Genomic DNA, 20294 nt, shown 5'->3' on the forward strand with positions numbered 1-20294 from the left:
AGTTCCAAAATATACTTCTGTCAAATATAAGTGTTAAATTGAACAAAAAAATAACACATGTACCATATAAAAAAGAGTGTTAAACTTAAATAAAAAATATTAAGCTCTTTTTTTAACTTTATAATTACAGTCAACCATATATGTAAAAGATCCTTTTGTCAGTCAAATTTTTTTTAACTCCTAATGACATCTAAATCACTTATAACAATATTTAAGATTCAAATCATATTTGATTATTTTGTTAATTTTAAAATTAAAAAAAACTATAATATACTATATTATGATATACACTATATGAGTGAAAATAATTATACAATAAATTTATTAAAAGTTAAATATAATTTTGGTTGAAATAGTAATGTTGAGAGCGAACATTAAAAGTTTTTTGGTTCAAACCAAACCTGCTTATGGGTAGGGTCAAACCCGAGTTTCTCTTTCTTAAATTGGGCTCGGCTTGGAAAAAGTGTAAGCTCATTTTTCAAACTGGGTCAGGCCCAAACTTAAAAAATTAGTCTAGATACCTTGCATTGACCCAATCCGGCTTTGCTTGGCTCATAAGCACCTCTAGTTCAAACCTCCATCACATGCATATACTTTTCTAGATCTATTAAAAATATAAAAAGACATGAATATCCTCAAAATAATAGTTGTTGCTATGTAAAATAAATGGACTTTTAGTAAATTCACAATTGAGTTGGAACTCGATTAAAAGTGACACCGACTCAATTAAAAGCTTCATTATATATAGTATAGATTAATAATATTATTAATTAATGAATAAAAACATATTTAAACAAATTTAAAAATGCAAAACCAATTCTTAAAGATTATTTTTATTTAATAAGATATTTTTATTGTATTTTTATATAAAATTTAAATATTTTATTGAAATAGTATTTTAATTAAAATTTATTATTTTTATTTCACTCCGGAATAAAACTAATTTTACTAAATGTTTGATACAAGAAAATTTATAGAGAACTAATTTAGTAAAGAGTATACTGCATACTTTATTATTGTTGTTAAAGATAAAAAGATGTTATAAAAAGTAAAAACAAAACATAAAAAATCGATTTTACAACAAATTTGACCGTTATAATAAAATGTTGTTATAGAAATAATTTCACTATATATCAACAATTTCAATATAAGCACGTAATTAATAATCAATTGGAATAAATTTAAAGGAAAACTCACGTATGAATTATATACAGCAAGACTCAAACTTGTACACTTAAATCCTAGAGAAAGTTTAGGGTGTTAACTAATAGGTTAAATTCTGCTATTAGTCCCTATACTTTACGAAAAATGTGAATTTAGTCTCTATACTTTAATTTAATTTAGTTCCTTTACTTTTTGACTTGATAAATTTCAGTCCTTAAATTTCAGTCCTTGTACTTTTTGAAATTTGAAATTTTACTCTTGACCCAAACAATAGCAGCTAAATTCGGCTGGTTAAATTTAATTATTAGTCCTATACTAAGCATACAGTTGTAGATTTAGTCCATATATTCAATTTTCTCATTTTAAATCTCTATACTTCTCAAATTTTAAAATTTTAATATTGACACAAATTATAGTCGTTAATCAATTAACTGTATTTTTACTAAATAATATGTAAAAATAACAAACTGATATAATATTATACATATGATAAGATGTTTGTAACATCAAATTTTAACTTAATAAATTTGATGAAGAATAAATTTTGAAAAAGTAATATGGCATGGGAGAAATGATGGTAGGACCCATTGCCGCAAATACTTGTGTTGATTAAGCTTCCTGGAATAGAAGAAAAGGAAGGGAAACAAGGAGCACCGTTGATTAAGCTTACAACTGAATGAGTTATGGGCATCTATATTCAGTAAAATTTGCGGCATTTGTGAGAAACATCTGACCATCACCTTTCTACAGCTTTCCTATAATTGTACTAGGCGTTCTAAAATATAAAACTTGGTGGGAAACAAGTGTAACTTAAAAATTGGAGTGAATAGTGATACGATTACGAATTTAGGCATGATATGAAATAATATTTGATAGAAAATAATATTAAGGTTACGAGGAAACAATTGGATTAGGTCAAAGGGATATGATTAAATTAGAGATTTAGACTGAGTTTCAAATGATAAAAGGTTCTAGACAGACAGAATATGGGAAAAATAAAAAAGAATTATTATGAGTACCTGAGAAATGAGAATATTCAACGATTACGCGTTTTATTTGACTTTTTCTGCAACATGTTTCAGCTGCTGCGTTCTGCGGCGCTCATCATTAATCGAAATTCTTTGAAGTCCACAAACCCATCTCCATCCTTATCGACGCCTCTAATCATGCGCTTACACTGTTTAAGACTGCACTTGTTGAACCCTAGGCTAATCAAAACATTGCGCAATTCTTTGGCCGAGATGAATCCGTTTTTATCTTTATCGAAGATGAGAAAAGCGTCCATTAAATGATCGTCGTCGCCGCTGCTGCAGCTAGAAATTGCTCCGTCGCTGGTGGTGTTGACAACCGCGTGCATGAACTCATCCAAATCGATGAAACCGTCGCCGTTGAAATCCATTTCTCTGATCATACCTTCCGCTGCTTTGGAGGCCGTGGATTTTTCATGTCCGAGGCATAAAAGCACCTGTCTGAGCTCCAATGAAGATATCTTCCCATCGCCATTTGCGTCCATCACTTTGAAGACTTGTTTAAACTGATTTGACAGTTCCATGGTAGCAAAAGACGATGTTATCACATCGCAACTCGATGGTAACCGGTGGTGCTTTGATCTTCTCTTGCAACGGTCGACGTGAAGGAACTGTTGAACTCTCTTAAACAGAGAGATCCAACAGGTTTTGCAAGAACTTAGCATAATCCAATGAAAGGAAAGCTCGTAAAAAAGAATGGTACTTGTCTTGCTAGGAATGGTGGCTGTTTGCAATCTTCGATGGTAGAAAGCTGAAAACGGAAAGTTATGGCTCTTTTCAAGAAACTTAGTAATTTGTCAACTAGCAATAATTTTTATGGGGACAATACCTTTGGGAAAAGACCAAATAACCCCTATTGAGAAGGGATATTCTCCGTCATTTTCAACCTTGTGAAACGGATAGGGAGAAGGGTAGTAATGGAGAATCAAAATTTTGACGAAGTCTTTTTAACGTAGTGATACTGTTGACTAAGTCTCTTTTGTCTGGTGGATGCCAGCTGAATTGATAAAAAACAAGCAGCTACCGAATGGGGACCGGCATAACTATGCTCGTGTTTGGCTTTGAGATGTCGCGGCCGCCGCAGCTTTGCCTTCAGCTTTTTGGAAGGAAGCCAAGCAACTAGTTTCAACATTTTCGAGTTCTTATCCCAAACTCTTTACACTTTATACAACGACAAATCATGGTAGTTGATGCTTTCCTCCATTACTTAACCCCTCAAGCCCAAGCTTGCCTTTCTTTTACCAATCTCAAGCTCTCAACATAGTCTAGAAATTTTAAGTTCCCAAGTAATGGACAATAATAGGACTCTAAACCGGAATTTCAATCACTTGTCTATCAAGAAATTGAGAAGTGTCAAACTCACGTATTTAATAAGAAAATTTCTTACAGAAAAAAAAAAGTAATGTTCTGAAAATCATTTCAAGGGAAAATAATAATAACTATCATACAACAGAAAATTCCCCAGATGATATCTATGAATAGAGCTCTTCATACACTGAAACTATATTACCGGTGACAATTATTATAAAACTAAAAGAGAGGGTGAAAACTTTTAGAGTAAGATGAGAGGTAAACGAAAGCAAATATATCACACATCCAAACGACGGTCCAATTTTACCAAGGTCAACAGGATCGCAGTAAAACAGGGCCCACAGAGGAGCTAAGCATATCGCTAAGAGCTACCTGGACCTCATTTGAACCATGCTCACAACTTATCAAGCTCGCAAGAAGTGGGAAGAATTGAACCAAGTTCTTCTCGAACAAGGTGTCTCCCAAACTACAAATGGCCTGGAGAGTCGCCACAATCAGTGGTGCACGGGAAGCCAATTCTCTCCGTTTCCCAGAAACTGAAGGAATCAACCACTGGCTTTGCTCCTCCGGAGATGTTTCAGAAGTCTGCCCAGACCGTGCAGTTTCTATATAAAACAGTAATACCTCCTGGCAAAGATCTACAAGATGGGACTCTACTTCAACCTCCTCGTACCTTGGAGGCCTATCTAGTATCAGATTCTGCAAGAGTGTAAGGCAAAACTGATACGCCTCATTCTCAAGACGCAATAGGGGAGGATCTTGTGTTTGGATCATGGGGCCAAACTCTTGAAGCTTGGATTGTAACAGAGAATCGATGTTGATCCTGTGAGCATGGGAAGCCACATCATGTATTGCTTCATAGAGGACTAAGGTGTTCTTAGCTGAAAGATGAGTTCGATACATGTTGTAGATTTCCATCATCGCCTGTCAGTAGAATAAGAACAGCAAAATCAGACCAAAAGTAAAAGTTAGCACACTTAAAACTTTAAAAAAAAATTAAAACCAATTATCTAGTTAGATATTTGTGCAAATATAAATATAAATGAAAATGAAAATGAAAAAAAAATGAACAGTTAGCACTAGTTTTTTTTTTAGAAATTTGCAATTTAAAAAATGGTCTTAATAATCAAGTCTGTGTTCCATAATTCTGACAATGTGATTAGATTAAAAAGTATAGTTCTCAACCTGTATAAAAATTCAAATATCTTTACATGTTCTATGATACAAGGAAAGGTTTCTAATGATTTTTAAATATTAAGACGAGAAGTCTACCTGAATCAATAAAAGCTGAACAGCAGCTCGGCATTTTGCTTCTGATAAAGAAGCATAAATATGCTGTGTTCTCAGGCTCTCTGAACCGCCCTGAGATGTGTCAGAACCAGCAGAAGCCTCATTACCTTGGCTATTCAAAGCATGCTCATTGGTTCCAGCCATATTATCCCCACTAACAACGCATGAAAAATCAGGAAGTGTTGCATTAGCTGCTTCTTTTAATGAATAACCTACTTCCAGCCACTTCTCCTCAGAAAAAAGATCTCCTGCATTGCTCATCAAACGTACAAATGCAGCAGTTCCAATACCGGCTAGGCTTTGGTGGGGACGCTTGATAAAACTTATGAGCAAAGAGAGAACCTTCCTCAAAAGTGGATGGACGGTATTATAAAAGTTCACAAAAAGATCTACAACTAATTGGAGTGCCAATGTACATGTCTCATAGAGCCATGCATCTTGATCAAGTTCATCCATGTCATTAACAATTCCCTCCTCATTTGAGTCACCACCTGCTGGATCAATACCATGACGCACATAGTCAAATATCGGAAAAAGGACAGATTCAAACACCCTTTCCCACAAAGGCAATGAGAAGAGGTGACCATGGCTGCGCAAAGTTTCAAACAACAGTTCTAAAGCATTCTTCCTAATTTCTGGCCTAGGGTCAAAACTGAGTTCTGATAAACCTGCAAAGAAAAATGTGAGGCAAGTTAAGGTCAGAACATAGTGCATTTCTAAAGTTTGAAGATAAGAGTAACTATGAAATCTCAAGCAATTCAAATGTGTAAAATCAAAACAAGCACATTATTCCTTACCAGCCAACAATGGGAACCAGAAGTAGAGATGATCATCCTTATCTATGAGCTCTCCATTTTCTTGTCTTCCATCTTTTCCCTTGTGAGGTGAAGATGGAGAAACCTTCCCATTTTCCTTTTCCTTTTTCTTTGATGAGGAGCCAAGATCCCCTTCTGCAAGTTTCGCAGCACAGAAACGTAGAAAAGCGATTGCATTGAGACTGATATCTTTGTTGTATCTACTATTGGTGAAAGCAACTAGGCAATTCACACAATCTGTGAAGGTTGTTGTTTCAGTTTCGGTTATGTATGGGAAATAGTCTCGAATGATCTTTTCCATTATTTCAAAGGCCAACAGTACAATGTTTTTGTGGTTGTCATAAGCTGCAGTAGCAAAAACCTGGAAAGAATTTATCCATTTAGTAATAAATTGTTTACAGACTATGATATTCTAGGATTTAAATGATAGATATTAAGAATTCATTACCATGAACATGCTCTTCCACCCTGATTTGACATTATTGACACGAGATAATACCATCTGTGAAACACATCTGATGATTAATTCTCGGATTTCAACAGCACTGCTCTTGCGCATAACAATAACAAAAGGCTTCATAAATTCATTCTGAAAATTGTAATTAGCCAACTCTTCTCGCTCCAAAAATTTCATTGATAGTTGCCGTAAAGAATCCATTGCAAAAATTGCAATTGACAGGTTTTCATAACATCCAATGGTCACAAAGAAATTGGAGAGCACATGCCAGATGCTTGACCATACAAGCCTGATCCGGTTCATGTTATAGTGCCTGTCAGTAGATCAGAAAGTTTTCAGATAAGGAAAATAAACAAATTAAGTAAAACCCCCGTAAAGAAATATTGTTGGGGCTAAGGAAAAAATTATTTTAATGAGGTTACTTTATTATCAATAAATGAATAAATTATTTATTTATCAGTAAATTAACATTTATTAAATTATAAAAAATTATATTTTCAATCTTTATACATGTATATTATCACTTTATAGGAATTTAATATTATAATATACATTAATGTACATACATAATAACTAAGGAAAACGAAAAGAGGCATTTCAAGCAATAGTGACCTCTATTAACTGTTTGCTACAACAAAAAAAATGTATTGAATGCGGATGCACATTGTGGAACATTAAAGGTAAGATTAGATTGGTTTAGGTATAGAGAAAAAACAAGCTTTAGATAAGTATTTTGAGAAATAGCGAATGAAAAGATAAAAGTTATTATGTGAAGATTTTCTTATAGTATGATATCAAAAGATAAAGTTATAAAAGTTCCCTGCTAGGACCTAAAGAACATATAATAAATTCATTATCTTATGCATTCGGATAGGTTTTTATTTTAATACACGGGCTTGAGTTTGCGCTACTAGATTTTGTTAATTAACTGAGACCATTAACTTATCAAACATTCATTTATCAATGTTTTACCATATATGGAACAACGATAAGCCAAATTAAGAGAAGAGGAAAGAATCTTACGCAATCTCAACAATCTTTGTAAGGCTAAAAACCCGAGGATCAGAAGTAGATCGCAATTCCTCCATGGACACCTTGCACAGAGCCTTAACAAAGTCTATGATAGCCTCACTGTTCAACTTTTGACTACGTGTGAATGTACGATTCATTTCAGAGCTTCCAACTTGTTCCAACATGTTGAGATTAGAGACTAAATTGTCCACCTGCTCAGATGTCACTGCCCCAGCTGAATTACCTCCAATACCAGCACCATCATATGAACCCCTCATCACAGAAGCAGCAGCGTACTGAATTTTTCCTGGTCCCTTTTTATTTAAAACAGGAAGGTTAGTTGACTTAGCTTGCTTCGATTTTTCTGACTCATCCTGTGGAAAGGCAAAAAAAGTAGCATCTGGAGGAGCACCCTCTCCCAAGAGATGCAAATGCTCAAACCGGGATACACAAGTCAAAATATGCTCCCAGGCTTCTCGTAAATAATTTCCATCTTCATCTGCAATTGTAACTATTGCCTGTTGACAATGTAAATGGAAAATTCAGTGTTAGATCCACAAGAAAATGGAATTTTTATTTGAGATCAAATAAATGGATCTCACTAGTGTGTTCCCAAAGGCCACTTATTGAAAAGTCTCTATTAAAAGACAGTACACTGGAGGTGATCAAATTCAGTTAAAAACTGGCAAATTTGCACTAATGACATTCCTCTGGAGTGAGGTTGAGCAAGTCAACTTCAAAGACTCAGAGGTGATAAATTCAGTTAAAAAATAGCAAATTTGCACTAATGACATTCCTCTTGGAGTGAGGTTGAGCAAGTCAACCATTCATTACCATCCCTGTACCAAAGTTAAAATGGATATCTGCAATGGCTAAAAATGAAATAAAACCTTCTCACTGATGTAAAAAAACTGCATTACATAGTTTGCCAGATTACAGGCATTTGGAAGGGGTTAGATGCAGGGGGAAATCAAAAAATTGAGCACAAAATGAAAAATCTCAGAAGACTAAAAGAAGGTTACTAACAACATATTCAGTACATACTAAACAAAATACGGACCTTGATTGCATATATATTTTTTTGTTTGATATCTGCAGGAGAATGCAGTGAAGTAAACTTGGCTAATGAAGTCACAAATGCATCTCTATGAGTCTTCATGGACATCACAGCAGTAACATGGATTGCATAGCGGAAGCCTTCAAGGCACAATGCAATCACTACTTCATCGTCACTTTGGTCAAGAGGCACACTGAAGGCAGCCAACATTGGAGCCCAGCATACCTCAATCATGAATCTCAGGATCACTACATCTGTGGCTGCATAATAAACTGACCTACAAATTGCCAGTAGAATGGAAATCAAGGGATAATCAAAAGAAATATATATCTTCTTCAAAAGGAAAATGCCACTTTTCAGGAAACATGTATTGCTAAGTGAGGCAAGAAATCCTGTTCAAAATACCACAAGGTAAAAGTGAAAGGGTTTAAAATAGAAAATAATAATTACTAAATCTCAACACAAGAATAAAGCTTAAACCCTGTAAATTTTGAATGAAAATACCTATTGCAATTTCACTCATTCCAATGAAAAATGAAAGGGGAAAAAATAGAGAAGACATAAAGACTGAGTTCAGCGTAACAAAGTAAACAGAAATCTGTCAACACTAGAGCATCAATATGAAAGCTTAAAGCCAGTTGTTCTTACTTGGATTTGCGAGCTTTCTCTTTAAATTGTTCTTGCATGTGCCTGATAAGATCATCACTGGTCTCCATATGCTGGTCTTCGTCACGCTTGCGTATCACAATATTCAAGATATTGTCCAAACCTAATATTCTATTAGAGTTTACAGACTGCTTCTGGTGCAGAGACAAATCATCTTCCTTCATTTTTATCTCATTTCTTGATATCCTTTCAAATAATGATCTTAAGTACTCCTCAGGCAAATCTTTTCCATCATCTATGCCACGATTGTTTCTTATGAAATCATCAGCTGACATCTGTACAATTCAATTTAGGAAATGGGGGATCAATTTTATTGCACTAAATGTCAACAGTATCATATAGAGAAATAGAGAACGTATATGCACCTTGTTCTTCACCATAGGGTTATGAGAATCAGTATTGAGCATTATGACAGAGTAAGCAAGGACATATGCTGTATCAGCACTGGTGAAAGCCTTTGGGTTACACTTGCAGTACCGCTCAGCGAACTTTTCCATGATTCGGTCAATCTTTTGTGCCTCACCAGGCAATCTAAAACCTTGTAGAAAAGCTCGGATTGCCTCATCAAACTCCATGCCTTGAAAGTCAAAAGAGTCAACATAGGCATGCATCACTTTCAGTGACAAATCTTCCCTTTCTCCAAGATAATCACCAATTAATGTTTTGTTCAGATCAGATGCATTCTTAAGAAAAGCAGCTATCTCCTCCGGGGAATCACCAACCTTATTTGCTTTAATTAGAAATTCAATTCCTTTCTTAGGTTTCCGATTAAAAAGAGATATACCTTCCTGCCAGAAATTTTAAATTAGGTTTCATGAATGATGATCAGCTAAAAAGGTGAGGTCAGACCAGTTTACCAGATATTATTAAATTCATACCTGAAGTTCAAGCTTGTAAGCTCGACGTTGCTCAATAGTTAAAACATCAGAAGCTTCATTAGAGGCTTCAGAATGAGAATCTGATCCTTCAGCAGGCTCATCCCCATTCACAATTGCCATGGAAACATTTCCAGGTTCAGGACTGTTCTCAACATCTTCAAATCTCTTTGTAGAATAAGGATCTGGAATGCGTAACTGTTTGTTCATCCAGTCTCCCATTGATCTTAAAATAGCCACTAAGCACCTCATAGCTTCAAGTTTCATGGTTGCTTCCTGGGGTGGCAATAGTGTTGTAGCTACACCAGGAGGAACACCTTGAGCTGTTTTCAGAAGTCCATTGACCATTCTGGAAAGAACCATATAAAAATATGTACAATCTATTAACTACAAACAAAAACTTGTTAATTTTGATTCCACTATAAGAGTGTGGATCATACCTTTCAAATATGTTTGACGAATTGACATCACAATCATAGTTGATAAAGATATCTACCAAGGTCTGTGAATCAAGACAAAGCTTGTCCAGAAAACAAAGAACTATCATCTTTTGCTGAAAATTTGGTTGAGCAACATTTTCCAAGACCCTGAGAACAATCATAGGAAAAAAGACTCCAATCTCGGCTTTCAGGCCAGCTCGAAACCTTGAGACCAGACTAATGAAAATGGAGCAAGAAAGCTGGAAAACAATCATAAGAGTTGAAGCACTGTTCTTTAATAGGGATAGACACAAGTATTGCTTTATGGCACCTAAAAACCTGTACCAATACAAGCATATACACTGAGAAACCAATTACAATTTCAGGATAATTATCAAACAGTTACTGAAATGTGTACAAGCATTAACAGGTTATGTCAATTTTAATAAAGGAAACTGAAAATATCATATTTTATATAATGCCTCCAGGTTAAGGCACAAAATTTCTTTTAAAAAAAAAAAGCGATCTCAATACAAAAATAAAATCTCAGATAAATCAAGAAAAGGTCGTTCTTCAATATGAATGCCAAAAAAATTGTTAATGAAATCAACAAGCAAATGCAGCATAGCTTTACAAAGTGAACAGAGGTAATGGAACTAAATTACTTAACGAAGGGCACCTCAGTAAAACACCAAGAGCAATTTGCTAAATGTTCAAGGGTCCATGACCACAACATTACTACACAAGGATTTATACTATCCAGAGAAATTCTATACCACCAAGACTCAGTTTAATGTCACCTCATCGGGAGAAGTCACCTCGGATGTTTCCAGATCTAATAAAAAGCTATAATGTTTGTGTCCAAACCTCCAAGAATCAATACCTAAATGCCTAGACCTTACTGTTATTTCTGTCTATAACCTATACTATATTAAGAGGGCATATCGAGAATAAAAAATCACGTATTCCATGAGCATAACAGTAAACTAAATGAGAAATAAAAGCCCTAATCATAAGAAACGCAAATAAGAACAATCAAATAAATCAGAGAAACATGTGCAAAGAGGGAACAACAAAGATACCTTTCACTTGTTCTAAAAACAGTTCCAGCATTCTCTAACAAAATCTTCAACAACTCAAGCGCCACAATCTTCCCTCTCATCAGCAGCGGATCTGCCAAGGCCTCTTTAGGAGGTGTCTTCATTGACAACTTGCAAAGTGCTCTAAACACCAAAATGCATCCCTCTTAAACTTATTCCCAATCTGAACCTCCAAATCTTCATCTCTGTCCGCTTCGCCATCTGCCAGCTCCCCTTTCCTCCCTTCTAATGCTGTCTTATACATACTAATCTCCCAATATTTTGCATCCAACATATCCTTATCAGTAGAATCCAGCAAATCAGCAGGATTTGTGGTTTCAACAGCTGTAGTTTCAAAAGCACCATCGTGGCCACCTAAAGAAACCCTACTAGGTGTCACTGGATTCAACACTCCATCAATGTCCTGCATAATTTTAGTTATAAACCCTTGAACAAACTGAGTCATTGATCCATCAGCATCGGATTTCTCAATTGGTTCCATCAACTCAGCCACTACTATCGGCTGCACTGGGACCGCTGATGAATCAGCCTCCATTCTCCTAAAAACAATCACCAACATTTGAACCAAAGAAGCTTTGGCTGTTGTCTGATTTACCACATTCTTACTCCCTAAGTAAATATCATAACAAGTTCTCACAATTTGCAACAAACAGTCACCGTGGATTCGCAGTGAGACGGAAGTTACCGCAGATAAAAGCGTTTTCAAAACCAGTAATTCAATAGCATCGTCGCTTAAATCGTGACATTTACAGACGGATTCAATCAATTTGGATAAGAGCTGGGCCTCAGGGCCTCCGCTGGGGTCCGCTTCGCCACGCAGGTAGCCATAGGCGATTAACTTCTGAATGCAATCGACGGCTGGGTCGACGATCTTGTTGAAAGCGGTGGCGCAAGCGTTTATCAGAGGGCTCAGAATGAACTCCGATTCAACGAGCGAATACTCCACTGCGCCGCCGTCGTGGAGAGGGCCAGGGATCGAGCTTTCGGGCTCCGAATCCGGCGAAGCTAGAGGCGAATCCGAAGGAGAAGTGAGTCTTTCGAGAAGAGCTTTGCATTGGTGAGCGAGTTTGGAGTGCTTCCGCCATGAAGCGTTCTTGATGATCTTCTCGAGGGCCGGGGCTACCACTTGGCTCAAGCGGGAATCAGCCTCCGAAGAAGCCATTCCCGAGTCGGATATAACGTGTTTCTCAGTCTCACGGTCTCGGATCTACGGAAATGGGTAACGAAATACTATGCTGCGTTTCACCTCTCTTCACTAGGAGTAGGGATGGATTATCCTACTAAAAATGGAGTCGAGTTGACTCAATAAGTCTACACGGCGGGTTTGGCTCTAATTGAATAAGATTTGGAAGGAACCATAAAAAGCAAAAACAATTAAAGAAGGATGGAGAAGCAAAAGGAAAAGAGCGGGCTGCTTTGATACACACAGGTTGAAGAGGCAGAGTTGTTAACCGCTAAGGGCTCAGATCGCGTTTTGGCTTGACTTTGTTGTCTAATTCTAATTTTAGTCCCTCTATTGTGCTGAGATTTAAATTTTAATCTTTTCTATTGACATGATAAGCACTCAATCGACACATAACTTTATTACTAGTTGAAAATAAACTAAAACAAAACTAGACCCTTTTCCATGGAAGTCCAAGCCTGAAAGCTGAAATGAAATGCCCTTGCTTAGCAGTTAGCAACGAAATGAGTAGCAATAAAGGTCTATTTAGATGGGGTGATTTTAATTATTGTATTAGTCGGACTGATATTAGCGATGAGATATGATATTTTCTATTTTTGTCAACAAAGGAACTTTATTAGACAGCAAAATTAAAATAGCCTCAAGCGGGAAAGCGCATCCGCATAAGCACTCCCTTCTTGATAACTATGCATAAGTCTCATCAATTAAGGGAGATAAAATAGAATTAAAAGAGTTATTGTGGATTTAGATAGATAACATGTTTATTTGTGATTAGTATAAGAATAACGGTTGCAATGAGGTTAGATATTATAGCAACATTATAGCATGAGACAAAAAATAAACTAAACACACCGCATCGTACCATATTGCCCATCCAAACCTACCTTTAGTATTAGACAATAAATGAAAATAAAAAATGGCATCAACTTCAGTTTCCAACTGCCTAATATTCAAACTCTTAGCTAACATAAGATCATTCCTAAGGCTTTGCTTAGTATGAAGGAAAAAAATGGAAAATATGGAAAGTTGAAAAGGTGAAAACTAGAATGATGAAAAATAAAACTTTTCTTTTCATAGGTAGGTTTGGTAGAAGTGATGGAAAAATAGAAAGAAAATAAAGTTGAAAGATGGAATGAAAGAAAATAAAATATTTAAAAAATGTATAATTTTGAACTAGCATACACATCTCTCATTTCCTCTCTCTCATCTTTTCAATTTGAAAGAATTAATTTTTATGCATTAGAATACAAAATGATCATCTCTCCTATTTACTTTTCATTCACATTTCTTCTTAACCAAGTATACTCAAAATTTATTTTCCTTCTATTTTTTCACTCCCTCTACTTTTTCTACCCAACCAAACACACATTAAGTACCCAAAGTTTTGCTTCGACGTTGCTCGAAAGTAAAATGTGACAATAAGAGCCTATAATCCAAATACTCTCATGGTTACGTATTGAAGCTCTTACTCCCGCTACTCTAGGATTCCCTAAGAAGGAACCATCGATATTTAGCTTAAAAGGGCCAAATGCTAGTTATTTTTTCTCCTAATGTTCTATTTTTTTAAGTTGAAAGCAATAAAAATAGGAACTATTTTAATTGAATTCGAGTGGTAGGGCAACGTAAAAGGTTAGTTTAAAGGAGAAAATTCCACCAAAAGATTGTGAATATGTTCATTAGCTCATAAGGGGGTATGAGGATATCTTTTAAAAAGAAGTTATCGAGTATGATATTAAGGTACAAGATGCAGATGTTACAGTTGAAGTTGTGGATGGAGTCTCTCATCTATAAAGTTTTCTAAATGAGTTGACATTTTGATGGAACATAATATATAGAAAACAAACGTAATAGAACTTCCCAAGGATGAGTATTAGTTTTAATGCATCTGTTAACAAATCGTATGCTCTCTGAAAATTGGGTTAAGTATTTTATTTATTTATTTTTTTAGAAAGAAAAGAAATAATTTAATTACATAAAATTAATCATTTCCCTCCAAAGGGGAATCCTCAAACAAAATGCAGACCGTCCCTCTTATTTTGGACCGTTTTGACCAGCCTATTAACATTATAATTATCTTCTTTAAAAATATGACATATGCTCTTGTTGAAAAGTCAAATTAAAAGGGGTGTTGAAAAGTCAAAAAAATGGGAGGTGCAAGTGGCACCGAAAGAAAAAAATGGTAGGCAAGTTGTTTAAAGTTGAATGGGATAATTGCAATTTTGGTCCCTAATTTTTTAGGCCATTTGCAAGTTAGTCCCTGAACCTCAACTATAAATAGGCCTAACCATTTCTCATTTACACCATCCCAACCAATCTTTCTCTCTTAGTTTTCTTTCTTCTCCCATTTGAGAATTCTTAAGGAATTCTATTTGTTTGTAATATTTTGAAGATAGTAAAGTTATCATCTGGTGTTAGTGCCCGATGACGTAGGTATAATTTACCGAACCTCGTTAAAACTCTTGTGTTCTTTCTTGTCCTATTTTTCTTTCAATATTTGAGGGTATAATAGTAGTATTTAATTGTGCTATTAAATTACTATAGAAGGGATATTCTGACTAAGGAAAGACTTGGTATTTAAGAGATCCATGTGATCCACCTCTCTTCCCTGGGAATTAAACTTTGTGTGATTTTTTAGTACAATAATTTACACGCTTCCGACCCTATTGGAACAACAAGTGGTATCAAGAGCCGAAGGTTAATCGTAGTATGCTCTGTGGTTGCAGTTTGAACTGATCTTCGACATCAGAAAAGATTTCCTTAGGTATATTGAAAGATTATGGAGAAAACGATCGGTGTAGGAGCTTCAACATCGTCCATGTGGACAAGACCGACAATTGCAAATGCAAGACTGGCTGTGGAGATCTTTGATGGCACGGGCCATTTTGGTATGTGGCAAAGTGAGGTTCTAGATGCCCTTTTTCAGCAGGGTCTAGACATTGCCATTGATGAAGAGAAACCAGATGATGTATAGGAGAAAGATTGGAAGGCGATCAATCGGTTGGCATGTGGCACAATTCGATCATGCCTTTCTCGAGAGCAGAGGTATGCTTTTTCAAAGGAGACTTCTGCAAATAAGTTGTGGGTGGCACTTGAAGAAAATTTTTTGAAGAAAAACAGTCAAAATAAGCTCCACTTGAAGAAAAGACTGTTTCGCTTCACTTACGTCCCAAGTACCACAATGAATGATCACATCACCAAATTTAATCAGTTAGTCACTGATTTGCTAAATATGGATGAGACATTCAAAGATAAAGATTTGGCTTTGATGCTGTTGGGGTCACTTCCTGTGGAGTTTGAGTTCCTAGAAACTACTCTACTTCATGGCAGGAGTGATATATCTCTGAGCGAAGTCTGTGCGGCCTTATACAGTTATGAACAGAGAAAGAAGGACAAACAGAAAAACTCAATCAGAGATACTGAAGCTTTAGTAGTCCGAGGTCGTTCATACACTCGGAAGAAAACTCAGAAGGGGAGATCAAAGTCAAAGTCCAGACTCGGGAAAGATGAATGTGCCTTTTGTCATAAGAAAGGCCACTGGAAGAAAAATTGTCCAAAGCTGAAGAATAAGGGAAAAGCTACTGTAGATGCTTGTGTTACAAAGCATGATACTAGTGACTCTGAACTATCACTGGTTGCATCATCATCGTCGTTCCATTCAGATGAGTGGATATTGGATTCGGGTTGTACCTATCATATGTCCCCTAACCGAGAGTGGTTCTCTGATTTAGTAGAACTAAATAGAGGAGTTGTTTATATGGGCAATGACAATGACTGTAAAACTGTTGGGATAGGTTCAATCCAATTAAAGAATCAAGATGGATCAACCAGAGTTCTGACTGATGTTCGGTACGTGCCCAGTTTGAAGAAAAATCTCATCTCATTGGGAGCCTTGGAATCCAATGGTTCAGTTGTTACTATGAGAGATGGGATTTTGAAAGTGACATCTGGCGCACTTGTGATATTGAAAGGCATCAGGAAAAATAACTTGTATTACTACCAAGGTAGTACAGTTATTGGAGCAGCCGCTATAGCTTCCGGTAACAAAGAATTGGACTCAATGCAGTTGTGGCATATGAAGTTGGGACATGCCAGCGAAAAATCCTTGCAAATTCTGGCAAAGCAAGGATTGTTGAAAGGTGCAAAGGTTTGCAAATTAAAATTTTGCGAGCATTGTGTTCTGGGAAAGCAAAAGAGAGTGAAATTCGGTACTGCTATCCATAATACAAAAGGTATTTTGGAATATGTTCACTCAGATGTGTGGGGGCCTTCCAAGACACCTTCATTGGGAGGAAAACACTACTTTGTTACTTTTGTTGATGACTTTTCTAGAAAAGTTTGGGTGTATACCATGAGAACTAAGGATGAAGTGCTTAGAGTTTTTCTTAAATGGAAAACTATGATCGAAAACCAGACTGGCCAGAAAATCAAACGGCTTAGGACGGACAATGGAGAGGAATATAAAAGTGATCCGTTCTTCGATGTGTGCCAAGAATATGGTATTGTTCGACACTTCACAGTTAGGGATACACCACAGCAGAATGGATTGGCAGAGCGTATGAATCGAACATTGCTGGAGAAAGTTCGATGTATGTTGTCCAATGCTGGGTTGGGCAAGTAATTTTGGGCTGAGGCTGTGACATACGCTGGCCATCTTGTTAATCGTTTGCCATCATCTGCATTAGAAAGAAAAACTCCTATGGAGGTATGGTCTGGAAAACCGACTACAGATTATGATTCCTTACATGTGTTTGGATCCACTGCATATTACCATGTGAAGGAGTCAAAGTTAGATCCGAGGGCAAAGAAAGCTCTCTTTATGGGAATCACTTCTGGAGTGAAGGGATTTCGTCTTTGGTGCTTAAGCACAAAGAAAATGATCTGTAGCAGAGATGTTACCTTTGATGAATCTGCCACATTGAAAAAGGTAGCAGATATAGATATTTAGACGAGCAATACTCCACAGTAGGTGGAGTGTACTCCAAAACAGGTGGAGTTTGAGCAGATGAGGATTTGCCCAATTAATAAGTCTAATTCTCCAGCCACAATGGAGGAATTAGAGGTTGAAGAGGTTCTGACCCAAGAACCACAAAGTACACCAGAACCAGTTGCAGTTGCAAGGCCACGGAGAGAAATTCGTAAACCTGCTCGATTTACTGATATGGTGGCCTACGCCCTTCCCGTTGTTGATGATATTCCTATCACTTATCAAGAAGCAATGCAAAGCTTAGAAAGTGATAAATGGAAAAGCACCATGGATGAAGAAATGCAGTCTCTCCTGAAGAACAATACTTGGGAGTTGACGCAATTACCGAAAGGTAAAAGGGCAATCGGATGCAAGTGGGTATTCGCAAAGAAAGATGGATCTCCTAGCAAGAAGGATATTCGCTACAAGGCAAGATTGGTAGCTAAAGGCTACGTTCAGAAGGAGGGAATTGACTACAATGATGTATTTTCCCCTGTTGTGAAGCATTCCTCCATTAGAATTTTGTTGGCCTTGGTAGCACAGTTGAATTTGGAACTAGCTCAACTTGATGTTAAGACGGCTTTCTTGTATGGTGAGTTAGAAGAGAAGATCTATATGACTCAGCCCGAATGATACACAGATGCTGGTGGTAGAAATTGGGTTTGTAAGCTGAACAAATCGCTATATGGATTGAAGTAATCCCCAAGGCAGTGGTACAAGCGATTTGATAGCTTTATGAGAAGGCAGAAGTACACAAGAAGCAAATATGACAATTGTGTGTATTTGTAGAATCTGCATGACGGATCTTTCATTTATCTACTCTTGTATGTTGATGATATGTTAATCGCTTCGAAGAGCCAAAAAGAGATAGATAAGCTGAAGACTCAGTTGAATCAAGAGTTCGAGATGAAAGATCTAGGTGAGGCCAAGAAGATTCTCGGCATGGAGATAAGTAGAGATAGACAGAGAGGCAAGCTTTGTTTGAATCAGAAGCAATATCTGAAAAAGGTATTACAATGTTTTGGTGTAAATGAAAACACAAAACATGTAAGTACCCCACTTGCTTCTCATTTGAAACTTAGTGCTCAATTATCTCCGAAAACTGAAGAAGAAAGAGAATATATGGCAAAAGTCCCATATGCTAATGCAGTTGGGAGTTTGATGTATGCGATGGTGTGTACGCGGCCTGACATTTCACAAGTTGTTGGAGTTGTGAGCAGGTATATGCATGATCCTAGAAAAGGACATTGGCAAGCTGTGAAATGGATTCTACGGTATCTTCGAAAAACCGTAGATGTTGGTTTAATTTTTGAACAGGATGAAGCACTTGGTCAGTTTGTAGTTGGATATGTTGATTCCGACTTTGCTGGTGATTTAGATAAACGTCGTTCAACTACGGGGTATCTGTTTACTCTTGCGAAAGCCCCAGTGAGTTGGATGTCTACCTTACAGTCTACAGTAGCTGTGTCTACTACAGAGGCAGAATATATGGCAGTTACAGAAGCTGTTAAGGAGGCTATTTGGCTTAATGGATTGTTGAAAGACTTAGGAGTTGTTCAAAGTCACATAAGTTTATATTGTGACAGTCAGAGCGCTATTCATTTAGCGAAAAATCAAGTCTATCATTCAAGAACCAAGCATATCGACGTAAGATATCACTTTGTGCGGGAAGTCTTTGAAAAAGGAAAAATTCTACTTCAGAAGATTCCGACAGCAGATAATCCCGCAGATATGATGACCAAGGTGGTAACAACAATCAAGTTTAATCATTGTTTGAACTTGATTAATATCCTGAGAATTTGAGCACCTTCAGGTGTATGGCGCTCGAGAGCGCATTTGGAGGCACTACAAAAGATAACTTTATCGAATTTGGGGAGTTGAAGGAAGTGTGTGAAGATGTGATTATCATAATCAAATCTTCAAGGTGGAGATTGTTGAAAAGTCAAATTAAAAGGGGTGTTGAAAAGTCAAAAAAATGGGAGGTGCAAGTGGCACCGAAAGAAAAAAAATGGTAGGCAAGTTGTTTAAAGTTGAATGGGATAATTGTAATTTTGGTCCCTAATTTTTTAGGCCATTTGCAAGTTAGTCCCTGAACCTCAACTATAAATAGGCCTAACCATTTCTCATTTACACCATCCCAACCAATCTTTCTCTCTTAGTTTTCTTTCTTCTCCCATTTGAGAATTCTTAAGGAATTCTATTTGTTTGTAATATTTTGAAGATAGTAAAGTTATCATCTGGTGTTAGTGCCTGAGGACGTAGGTATAATTTACCGAACCTCGTTAAAACTCTTATGTTCTTTCTTGTCCTATTTTTCTTTCAATATTTGAGGGTATAATAGTAGTATTTAATTGTGCTATTAAATTACTATTGAAGGGATATTCTGACTAAGGAAAGACTTGGTATTTAAGAGATCCATGTGATCCACCTCTCTTCCCTAGGAATTGAACTTTGTGTGATTTTTTAGTACAATAATTTACACGCTTCCGACCCTATTGGAACAACAGCTCTAATATTCCATCTGTACCAAAAGTTTGATGAATTTTATTGATCAAAGTGGAATTGTAGTCGTCTGAGAAACTATCTTAAATGATTATTTCTTTTTTCTTGAACGAGGAAAATGATTATTTCATTGCCAAATTTGTAATCTAGAGAATACTATAGGAGAGTACTTTCATATCACCCTTTATAGTGGTACAACCTTTATAAAAATAGTGAAACTTGTTATTTTTTTATAAGATGATTGTTGAAAATAATATTTCAAACTAATCATCAGTCAACAAAAAATATTCTAAAGTTATTTTCTTCAAAACTCAAATCATTGAAAATCATTATTTTTTAAGGATTTATCTTTTCATCTGTTTCATTTATTTTGAAAGGAACTATATATATATATATATTGTAAAAACAATTAACTTTATCTTTATTTGTTGATTTTCAAATAGCACATCAATG

At 36.2% G+C, this 20294-nt stretch overlaps 1 protein-coding gene and 1 pseudogene across 2 annotated transcripts; both read right to left on the reverse strand.

Moving 5' to 3' along the window:
* Positions 1 to 1618: 1618 nt before the first annotated feature.
* LOC107900863 (probable calcium-binding protein CML23) lies at positions 1619 to 3392 on the reverse strand. Of its 2 annotated transcripts, XR_005899394.1 has the most exons (3): positions 3022 to 3392; positions 2184 to 2943; positions 1619 to 1782 (listed from the first exon to the last, which is right to left on the reverse strand). XR_005899394.1 is itself a non-coding variant. In XM_016826608.2 (2 exons), exon 2 carries the CDS (start codon positions 2855 to 2857, stop codon positions 2243 to 2245), a length of 615 nt encoding a protein of 204 aa, XP_016682097.2. In that variant the 5' UTR covers positions 2858 to 2943; positions 3022 to 3392; the 3' UTR covers positions 2075 to 2242. The 2 variants fall into 2 exon arrangements, 1 of the variants encoding a protein (XP_016682097.2); XM_016826608.2 differs by lacking the exon at positions 1619 to 1782 and having other exon boundaries at positions 2075 to 2943.
* Positions 3393 to 3535: 143 nt separating this feature from the next.
* LOC121204473 (brefeldin A-inhibited guanine nucleotide-exchange protein 2-like) lies at positions 3536 to 12672 on the reverse strand (annotated as a pseudogene).
* Between the last annotated feature and the right edge of the window lie 7622 nt (positions 12673 to 20294).

This window comes from Gossypium hirsutum, chromosome A08, assembly GCF_007990345.1.
Source record: "Gossypium hirsutum isolate 1008001.06 chromosome A08, Gossypium_hirsutum_v2.1, whole genome shotgun sequence".
Lineage (NCBI taxonomy): Eukaryota > Viridiplantae > Streptophyta > Magnoliopsida > Malvales > Malvaceae > Gossypium > Gossypium hirsutum.